Source organism: Neophocaena asiaeorientalis, unplaced genomic scaffold, assembly GCF_003031525.2.
Source record: "Neophocaena asiaeorientalis asiaeorientalis breed wild unplaced genomic scaffold, Neophocaena_asiaeorientalis_V1.1 scaffold90, whole genome shotgun sequence".
NCBI classification, from domain to species: Eukaryota; Metazoa; Chordata; class Mammalia; order Artiodactyla; family Phocoenidae; genus Neophocaena; species Neophocaena asiaeorientalis.
This window is the reverse complement of record NW_020172445.1, coordinates 1,175,346-1,184,826: the sequence shown is the minus strand read 5'-3', so window position 1 is coordinate 1,184,826 and position 9,481 is coordinate 1,175,346. Positions and strand designations below refer to the sequence as shown.

The following is a 9,481-nucleotide window of genomic DNA, read 5'->3' as shown; positions in this document are numbered from 1 at the left end:
GTGTGAAGCCCTGTTTATCCACCCCCAGGCACGGACCCGTGCACGCATCCTCCCACGTGCTTACGACCCCTCACACCTGGGTTAGTTCAGCCTCTGGCTGTGGCTCCATCAGAAAGTGCAAGGCCCAGGCCACAAGCTGGGGAGGGAGCCTGGGAAGAGAACCATGGTTGTAGGCCAATGGAGACTGGGACGGGTAACCAAGAGAGTAGGGGCGCCCCCAGGCACTCACCTGGCAGCTTGGACCTGGGCACACAGGGAGGGGCAGGGTGGCTCGTACTCATATTGGAAGGCAGAACCGTCACGATGCCTCTTTGCGGGGTCCTGAAGGGGGCGGGTATTGTGTCTGGAGAGGGGCCAAAAAGGCCCCTAACCTCATCCAAGGCTACCCCCAGCCCAGCCCCATTCTACTCTCCAATTGTAAGGGGTGCTATGCTCACCCAGACAGAGCTGGACTCCAGGGCTTCCTTGGTGGTTCTTGTCCTTGGAGAGTGCTGCCGAGTCTTAGGGGGTAACCCTAGCTCCTTGAACTCCAGACTAGGTCTCTGGGCCATGGTTACAGGGGCTTGGTGTAGACTGGGGACATGGCCAAGGGGTGACAGACTTGGGGTGCAGCTCAGGGGTGGGGAGTTGGGTACATGGCTGGGGTGTGGGGAACTGGGGGGCAGGGGGCCATGGGCTGAGCAGATGGCTGACAGGGGCTGGGAGCTGCCCTTCTGCGCTGGGTCTGCAGCAGCCAAGGGCAAGGCAGGTAGAAGGCTGATACTGGCACCACTTTCCTCTGACAGCATGTGGCTGGGTAGGGCAGGGGTTCCTGAGGAGGAAGGGGACTCACCATGGGCACAGACCTCTCAGCTCAGACTAGCTGAATGACCTGTGAACATAGGCCTGCAGGAACTGTGTTCACCTCCCCACCCAGCTGTGCACCCTTTCACAGCATCCTGTGTAGCCCAGGCATCTAACTGATAAACAGCACCAAGAACATGGGGCTTGAGCACCAGCTTACCCGAGGAACTGGGTGAGGAAGGAGGAGAGGAGATGAGAGTCAGAGATAGGTCCTGTAGAGCCGGGTGTGGTGGGGGTAGCTCAGGGCCTGGTGGTCAGGGGAGGCTTATCAGCACGGGGGGCACTGGGCATGCAGGCACTCCCCTCTTGACCTCTCCAGTCCTCCTTACCCTGTGCCCTCTGACCTGGGCCCAGAGAGCTCAGGATTTGCTGGTCATTCTCAGAGATGTGCAGCCATAGGCTGGGGACAGAGTACACAGCTTCTCCCTGTAGGATGAGAACATTCAGTTTGGCCCTTGCCCAACTCCCCACTCCGACATTTCCCAAGAGAAGCCCCAGACTGACCGTGGCTCTGCAGCGTGAGGCCGCCCAGCGGGTGAGGGGGGGTGCTGTGCAAGGGCCTGCCAGCATCAGACAGCTCTCAGCCAGGCTCACTAGCGCCCCCCGATGCTCCTGGTCCTCCTCTACCTCATCCAGAAGTTGGGACAGTGAAAGGCCTAGGGACAGAGGACCCGGGGATGGGCTGAAGCTCAAAGAAGAGGAACGGGGTGGGGCGGGGGGGGGAGAAGAGCTTATTAAGGAAGCAGGGGGCTGATGGCTGGAGAGATCACTCTACAGGGAGTATGGGCAACTGGCCAACCCCTATAAGTACCTGCACTGGGGGAGGTGGACTCTGAAAGGTGCTCCCTAGAAAAGAGGGAACAAGCCTGAGAAAAAATCCTGAAGCCTATCTGATAACACAGATTTTCCATTCCCTGACCGAACCACACCTGACCCAAGAGCCCAACCCCAAACTCACTCCAAGCAGTCATAGAGCTTTTTCCGCACATCCGGGTCCTGGTTGCTGGGAAGGAGAAGTAGGAGGCAGTCAATATAACTAGGAGCCCAAGGCCTATGCCAACGCCAGCCAGGCCTGGGTGGGGAGTACAGCTGGAGGATAGAGGCATCACTTACCAACCAGTCACCCGTTCCCGGGGCTGCTCCGTGGGCAGCAGGCTGAAGCGGTCCACCTGGAGGTAGAACTCCGCGTGCTGGAGGAGTGAGTTCAGGGACCGGGTTTCAGGAGTTGTCAGGAAGTCGGGCCCAGTAACCCACCGAAGCCAGCCTCAACACTCACCGCGCCTGCCTCGGCGACTTGGACGCGGACCCCGCAGTTTTGCAGTAGCAGCAGCCGGCCTTCTGCCCCTCGAAAGCCGAACTCCTTCTCCTCCCTGCAGCGAGCGCGATCCTTACTAACGCGCTGGCCTGAACACTGCCCCGCCCGCCTGGGGCCCGCCCGCCTGAAACCCGCCCACTTCGGGCTCAAGGCTCGTGCTCTCCCACCAGATTCCAATCTTCCCAGGCTCCGCGGAGCCTCTCTCACCAGTCCGAGGCGTTCAGAGCCTCCCGCGTCACCAAGCATCGAATACTGTGGGTCCCGTCGGACACAAGTAGCGTGGCCCCTTCAGACGTGTCGGGAGCGCGGGACGGGCCCGGGGCCTCGGCCTCCTGCAGTACCTGACGGCGACGACCTGCGTCAAACCCACCGCACGGGGCCCAGCACTGGTCTCCGGGCCCTGAGAAGGGGGTGGGGACTCACCTTGAGCAGCTGCCCCGCCCGCGGGCTTGAGAGTGCCTCTGACCCTAGAACCAGCTCTCGAATCCAAGGCCGCAGGACCAGACTCCCCAAGCCTGCCATTCCCGCCGCGGTTGCCAGCCGAGCAAACCGGGACCGCGTTTCCCGCGGGCGCTGCGGCCCCGCCTCTCCTCGGAAGAGGAAACGTACGGCGGATGGGCGGGACCTGAGGTCGAAGTCCCGCCCATGAGCGTGCCCGCGCGTGCGCACGAGCGCGTCCTAGTCGGGAAGTTGTTTGCAGACCCGTGTTGGTTCAACTGTATGCTGTCCTGCTTACTCTTACCCGAGCATCTCTCCAAGCAGCGGCCGGGCGTTTGCGCCGTTCTTCAAGACTCCTGTGGCACTGGGCAGGAAGGGGCCAAGGGCTGGCTCCGATGGAGTGGGAGGGATCTGGGGCCTGAGGCTGCAGCCAAGGGTGGTCCGAGTGGGTGGCTCAAAGCCACTTCAACGCCTGTGACCCCAAGGAGTTCAGCAATTATTTGTTGTGACTCAGTTTCCTCATCTACAAAATGCGCAGTCTTGTTAGGCCAGTGGAAATAAAAGTACATAGCATTCACGCTTCGCTGGTGGCGCAGTGGTTAAGAATCCGCCTGCCAATGCAGGGGACATGGGTTCGAACCCTGGTCCGCGATCCTACATGCCGCTGAGCAACTGAGCCCGTGAGCCACAAATACTGAGCCCGCGTGCCACAACCACTGGAGCCCGTGCTCCACAACAAGAGAAGCCACCGCAATGGGAAGCCTGCCCACTGCGACGAAAGAGTAGCCCCCGCTTGCGGCAACTAGAAAAAAACCCGCGCCCAGCAACAAAGACCCAACACAGCCAAAAAAAAATTAATTTTAAAAATGATTAACATGATAAATTACAAAAAGGTACACAGCATTCAACAAATACTTCCCTCTCTCCCCCCTCGGATTGGCCAAGCCCCTCCCCCAGATTCCCGGGACGCGGGGACCGTAGCGTAATGACGTAGAAGGACGCAAAGATTCTCCCACCCTTATCTCCGTTTCCTAGGAAACGTGGACTCCGCGTTCAACTCCCCGTCGCTGCCCTCTTGACGTCACGGTCCGGACAGGAGGGCGGGGCGAGTGCTACCGCCAGGGGCGGGGCGGCGCGGGCCGGCCGGGCTGTGCACCTGCGCCTCGGCGGTCCGCCTGGGGCATCATCCCCGGCCCGCCTGGCCCCACCATGGCCAGGCCGCAGAGGACTCCGGCACGCAGTCCCGACAGCATCGTCGAGGTGAAGAGCAAAGTAAGGGCCCCTCCAGCCCCGGCTCCGGCCTCGGCCCTAGGCGCTTGCAATTCCCTCATTCTCCCCTTCCTGACTCCTTGGTCCCCACCACCTTTTTCTCTCCTCCATCCTCCACGTCCCATTCTCCGGCTTTTCTTCTCGCTTTCCCCCATCCATCCTCCTTCCTTCTACTGCCGGCCTCAAGAGTCCCTCTGTGGCCTGGGTACCTGAGGGCGGGGAGAAGACCTTGGACAGCGTCCCTTGTACTGGGTGCAAGGCTGCAGCTGTTGTGAAGCCCCCCCCGCCCCCCGTCTTTCTCACCCCTGCCACCTTTGGACCCGTGATGAGAAAGGGCACGGACTCCATCCTAACCCCTCCCCGCCCCCCCCCCCCGGCCTCCAGTTTGATGCCGAGTTCCGACGCTTCGCGCTGCCCCGCGCTTCGGTGAGCGGCTTCCAAGAGTTCTCTCGGTTGCTGCGTGCGGTACACCAGATCCCGGGCCTGGACGTGCTGCTTGGCTATACGGATGCTCACGGCAACCTACTGCCCCTCACCAACGACGACAGCCTGCGCCGGGCCCTGGCCAGTGGGCCCCCGCCGCTGCGCCTGCTAGTGCAGAAGCGGGGTGAGGAGGATGGGGTACAGTGGGCAGCCTCTGTGGGGTAGGGTGACAGGGCAAGTCTAGAAGGGTTAGTCCATGCCCAGTGTGCCCAGGCTTCACCCTCTGCAGTCCCTGCCCTTGGCCTGACCTCCAAGTGGCAGGAAGTAGCTACAGTGCCCCCTTCCTCAGGCCTTGGCCTGATGGAAAAGGGCCCAAATGGGAAAGCAGGGTCTCTGATCTCAGCGTCCCCCTCTCCTGCAGCAGAAGCTGATTCCAGTGGCCTGGCCTTTGCCTCCAACTCTCTGCAGCGGCGCAAGAAAGGGCTCTTACTTCGGCCAGTGGCATCCCTGCGCACGCGGCCACCCCTGCTAATCAGCCTGCCACAAGATTTCCGCCAGGTTTCTTCAGTCATAGATGTGGACCTACTGCCTGAGACCCACCGACGGGTGCGGCTGCATAAGCATGGTTCCGACCGCCCCCTGGGTTTCTACATCCGAGATGGCATGAGTGTGCGCGTAGCTCCCCAGGGCCTGGAACGGGTTCCAGGCATCTTCATCTCCCGCCTGGTACGAGGGGGCCTGGCTGAGAGTACAGGGCTGCTGGCAGTCAGTGATGAGATCCTCGAGGTCAATGGCATTGAGGTAGCTGGGAAGACCTTGGACCAAGTAACAGACATGATGGTCGCCAACAGCCACAACCTCATTGTCACTGTCAAGCCAGCCAATCAGCGCAATAATGTGGTGCGTGGGGCATCTGGGCGTCTGACAGGGCCTCCTTCTGCTGGGCCTGGGCCTGCTGAGCCTGATAGCGACGATGACAGCAGTGATTTGATCATTGAGAACCGCGAGCCTCCCTGTTCCAATGGGCTGTCTCAGGGGCCTCCATGCTGGGACCTGCGCCCAAGCCACCTACTTCCTGATGCCCGCAGCTCTCTGCCCTCCCTGGATGATCAGGAGCAGGCCAGCTCTGGCTGGGAGAGTAGCATTCAAGGAGATGGTAGTGGCTTCAGCCTCTGACAGGCAAAGATGCAACCCCTTGCCCTTCCCGGCTGCTGGGACAGGGCAGGGACCTCCCCAGTGGGGTTTTTTAGCTTGCTCATGGGGCCCTCTCAGTCTGGGGAACATTAAAGGTTTTCTACAAATGCAGTTATGGTCCTTCTGTTTCCCAGCCCTAGCCTCCTCCTTGATCCCACAATCTTGCCTTCTGGCCTGGACATGAGGCAGAAGTGGAGGAGTGATAAGGGCAGCAGAGAAACCTTCCTGTAGTCAAGCAGCAGGAAGGACACCAGACTTGGCATTTCTAGGGTAAGAAAAGCTCTTGTGGAAACAAACCCCACTGTGTACAAAAGGTTTAATTTTGACAAAGGGGTTAAGAGGCTGGGATGGCCCTTCCACAGCCACCAGTGACTGGGAAGAGTGCTCTGGGGATACTGCCCACCCACTGCTCCTGTCTTCGAACTCCACTCTATGATGGGGACCAGTCCTGCCCTTTATAACCATGTAGCGATCCTCAGTGAGACCCCTGACTCTATCCCCATAAAAGGGCTCAGGCATCCATCTTCACAAAGACCTTGGGGCGGGAAAAGATCTTGATGGCCTCCTCCACCTGCATCAGTTTCCGGTCCAGCTCAGCACGATGGCTCTGGGCTCTCAGTGAATCCGCCCCAGCAGGCAATAGCACCAGCTCACACAGCAGCTGGCTCTGGCCTACAGGGGCCCCAGGAACAGTAAGTGCTGGGCAGGGGTGCATGGTCCCCAGTGGGTTCCCCATCCAGCTTCCTTTGGCCACATACTCACTCTGGAGCAGATTGCTCAGTGTCTCCAGCCGCTGGTTCTCAGGCATGCAGGTGTGGCCAGGCGGCATGGCCGGGTCCAGCTGGCTGTGCTGACGGGCCTCAGCCTCCTGCCGCCACAGATCCCTCCGCTCCAACAAGCTGCGATGCAACAGACTCAGGATTGATAATCCCAGGGCAGATGTTGGCTCCCACCCACCATAAGCATCCCTTACCCTGGGTGTTGGGCAGTAGGACCTACTAATGGGGAACGTGACCCTTCTGTGTGGCGTTGTAGTGCTCCTGGGCCTGCCGTTGCTGCTCCAGCACCTGTGCCAGGACTTGCAGCGAGCGAGAATGACGCCGGGGGGCCCTCTTGGCAGTGCGAGCATTGTGGGTAATGAAGTCCACACTTGGGCCTGGGCCCTGCAGGACATGGCAAGCATGATGAGGTAGCACTGTGTCGTGCCCCTGAACCTCCCCAGGATCCCTGCCCCACCTCCCAGCCCTCACACATCCTCTCACCTTAGCATTGGGACCTGGTGGGGTTAGCTGGGGACTGGGGACACGGGGTGGTGGGAACCCAGGGCCGCAACGGGAATGTGCCCTCAGGAAGTGGGCAGGCTCTGTCCCAGAGGCAGGGCTGGGCTCCTGTAGGCCAAGGTATAGCAGAGGGATCAGTCAGGCTGAGGTCAGGGTCTCAAGCCATAAGACCAAGACTCTGCCCTTCCTGCCTTTCAGGATCTTTCTCTATCACCAGTCCTCTGGAATTGGCCTCCTTCGTCATGAAGGAGGACTTCTCCTCATCAGCATTTAAACATGTGTGTTTCTCACATCTTTAAGAAAACAAATACCCCTCCTTCTATCTCAGTCCTGGCTTCAGCCACCATTTCTTTTTTCTTTCCTTCCTAGCCAAGATTTCTGGCTCTGTCCCCACCAAGGTCACCAACAGCTGGTCTCCAAGCCCTCAAATCCAGGGTCACTTCCCTGGTCTCATCGTCCTCTGCCAGATCCTCAATAACTCCTGGGTCTCACTCCTGACATCCACATCTGATTCTCCACCTGCTTGCTGGACATATTCCCACTCCCTGCGAGTCCCATAAATGCTCCTGATTCAACACATCCACATATGACCTTATTGTCTTTTCTCTCAATCCTGCCTCTCCGTCTCAGACCCGTGGATAGAGAAGTGGTGCCACTATCTACCCAGATAGAATCCTACCACCATACATACCCCTGCCCCTGCCCTTCCCATTGTCCTTAGAAATAAAGGTAAGAAGTGGATTATGTGGCCCTTTATGATGTGGGTACAGGTGACTTCTTGGCCTAACCTCACGCTCTTCTTCCCTCACAGTGAATTGAACACAGCATCCCCACTGCCCACACTCCCTCTGGTCTTAGGACTTCTATCCGTGAGGTTCCATCTCTATAGAATGTTCTCCTCCATCCTCCCCTGGCCTAATTCCTACTTGCCCCTCAGAATCACCCAGCCATCATCACTTCTGAGAAAGCCCCCCAGCCCCACTCTGCAGCAGAACCAGCTATCTCTTAGTCCCCTGTTACCTTAGTTCCCTGTGGTTTTCCACCCTCCTCATAACTCAGATCAGAGTATAACTGTCAAAAAGATGGGCAATACTTCTGGCTGCCTGAGGCAGGTACCTGCAGCTGGGCCTTGACGTGGGACTTTACTTTGTCATACTTGGGTGAGCGCCAGAGAGCCTTCAGGGGCCTGGACTGGTCCTGCTCCCGGCTGTGCTCCTGCTCACGGAAGCGCCTCTGGATCTCCCTGATCCGCCTCAGGTTCTCCTTCTCATGGTCTTTAGGGTCCTTCGCTGGGGAAAAGATGTTGCCAGGCTCTGCCCTACATACAGCCCATGCAATCCAACTCACAACAGTGAACACACAGGCCCACACCCTGCCTCCCACAGAAAGATCTCCCTGACATCTCCATCTAAGTCCACCTCGTCACCTTGTTCCCTTCCTCACACAGTAATTATCTTCTTCTATTCCTGATGATTTTCTACATTTTTTATTGCAAAGTATACCATTAATCATCTTGCATATCATATTCACCAGTTCACTTGTTTATTGTCTCTCATCTTGATTCGATGATGCTCTTCTCCAACCTTGTTTTCCTAGCACCTATAGGGCCTGGCACACAGGAGACACTCAAGAAACAACCTTTCATTGATGCATGAATTAATGAAGCTGAGCTATGGGTTTTCTGGGGGATATCTCATCTAGTCCTCTCCTGCGAGGAAGAAGAGAGGACTTTTATAGTCGGGGAAACTAACAGTCAGAGAGGTAAAGCCTAAGCCTTCCTCAGGGAAGGAGAAGCAGCTGCTTTTGATCTCAGCTTTGACTTCAGACTCGCCTCGTCCCTTCTGTCCAGAACTTACTCTTGGGAGAGGCCCCTGGGCCTAGGGAAATACCCCCGAGCTGCAGCAGCACGCCACCCACGCCGCGCCGGCCACGCTCCAGGATTTCTCGGGCTCCGGGACCGATGCGGGGGCCGCGGGGAGGGATGGCGTCTAGGTCGGGGTCCGGAGTCAGCAGGCCCAACTTCAGCGTGCTTCCCTCAAGGCGCCCTTGGGCTGAGAGGCCAGACGGGGCGGAGCGCAGAGTTCAATGGTGGAGCTGGGCCTGACCCTTGCTCTGGCTTCGCCAGGGTGAGGCACCCCACAACTCACCCGAGGCCGGCCGCCGGTAGTAGTCAGGACAGAGCGTAGGGTCTGGGGGGATGGGCCCCGAGATGCGGGACGGACCCTCGCACATGCCGCCGTCGTCCTTCTGCAACAATGCACCGAGGCCTGCCGGGCTACGCATCTCCGGCCCCGAACCCCCTTCCTCAGCCCAGTACCTCCTCCCTGGACCCTGACCCCAGCTGTGCCGCCTTGCCTGCGTTCCTGGCCCTCGCCCCGCCTCCCGACCCTGGCCTGCGCTCGCCACCTCCGCTCTCAGCCCACTTCCCTGCCCCGCTGGCAGCCCCTCACCCGGGCAGGGTACTCACCCGAGCAGTTTCACCGCCCACTGCCGCCACCCGACCTCTTTGCTGTTGCCAGGTAACAATGGTTTCCGTCCCTGAGGTCAGGGGCCAATGCCCCCTGGCGCAAAGCCTTCTGGGGCTTGTAGTTTCAGCTGAGGGTGGGGCCAGACCGGCTGCCAGTTGCCCTTCGCAACCCGGCCCTTCTCCGGGGTCAGCTCACGGTCTATCAGTCTAGGGTCCGCCCTCCACCTCCCACCCCCCACGTCCCCCAAGCAA

General features: G+C 59.2%; 3 protein-coding genes across 7 annotated transcripts; 1 reads left to right on the top strand and 2 right to left on the bottom strand.

The window, feature by feature from the left end:
* Positions 1-9: 9 nt before the first annotated feature.
* ACD (ACD shelterin complex subunit and telomerase recruitment factor) lies at positions 10-3,208 on the bottom strand. 2 transcript variants are annotated; one of them, XM_024733272.1, is made up of 12 exons: positions 2,582-3,208; positions 2,366-2,499; positions 2,120-2,213; positions 1,957-2,033; positions 1,802-1,846; positions 1,655-1,689; positions 1,348-1,499; positions 1,188-1,269; positions 1,004-1,090; positions 438-811; positions 230-321; positions 10-149 (listed from the first exon to the last, which is right to left on the bottom strand). In XM_024733272.1, exons 1-12 carry the CDS (start codon positions 2,678-2,680, stop codon positions 71-73), a joined length of 1,350 nt encoding a protein of 449 aa, XP_024589040.1. In that variant the 5' UTR covers positions 2,681-3,208; the 3' UTR covers positions 10-70. The 2 variants fall into 2 exon arrangements, with proteins under 2 accessions (XP_024589040.1, XP_024589049.1); XM_024733281.1 differs by having other exon boundaries at positions 1,173-1,269; positions 2,582-2,704.
* Positions 3,209-3,489: 281 nt separating this feature from the next.
* Positions 3,490-5,593, top strand: PARD6A (par-6 family cell polarity regulator alpha). 2 transcript variants are annotated; one of them, XM_024733241.1, is made up of 3 exons: positions 3,490-3,868; positions 4,250-4,472; positions 4,710-5,593. In XM_024733241.1, the coding sequence occupies exons 1-3, from the start codon at positions 3,806-3,808 to the stop codon at positions 5,462-5,464; spliced, it is 1,041 nt and encodes a 346-aa protein (XP_024589009.1). In that variant the 5' UTR covers positions 3,490-3,805; the 3' UTR covers positions 5,465-5,593. The 2 variants fall into 2 exon arrangements, with proteins under 2 accessions (XP_024589009.1, XP_024589016.1); XM_024733248.1 differs by having other exon boundaries at positions 3,565-3,868; positions 4,713-5,576.
* Positions 5,594-5,781: 188 nt separating this feature from the next.
* Positions 5,782-9,283, bottom strand: ENKD1 (enkurin domain containing 1). Of its 3 annotated transcripts, XM_024733220.1 has the most exons (8): positions 9,230-9,283; positions 8,910-9,009; positions 8,619-8,813; positions 7,879-8,051; positions 6,745-6,870; positions 6,482-6,645; positions 6,245-6,381; positions 5,782-6,154 (listed from the first exon to the last, which is right to left on the bottom strand). In XM_024733220.1, the coding sequence occupies exons 2-8, from the start codon at positions 8,992-8,994 to the stop codon at positions 5,994-5,996; spliced, it is 1,041 nt and encodes a 346-aa protein (XP_024588988.1). In that variant the 5' UTR covers positions 8,995-9,009; positions 9,230-9,283; the 3' UTR covers positions 5,782-5,993. The 3 variants fall into 3 exon arrangements, with proteins under 3 accessions (XP_024588988.1, XP_024588981.1, XP_024588996.1); XM_024733213.1 differs by lacking the exon at positions 9,230-9,283 and having other exon boundaries at positions 8,910-9,199; XM_024733228.1 differs by lacking the exon at positions 9,230-9,283 and having other exon boundaries at positions 5,992-6,154; positions 6,241-6,381; positions 8,910-9,202.
* Between the last annotated feature and the right edge of the window lie 198 nt (positions 9,284-9,481).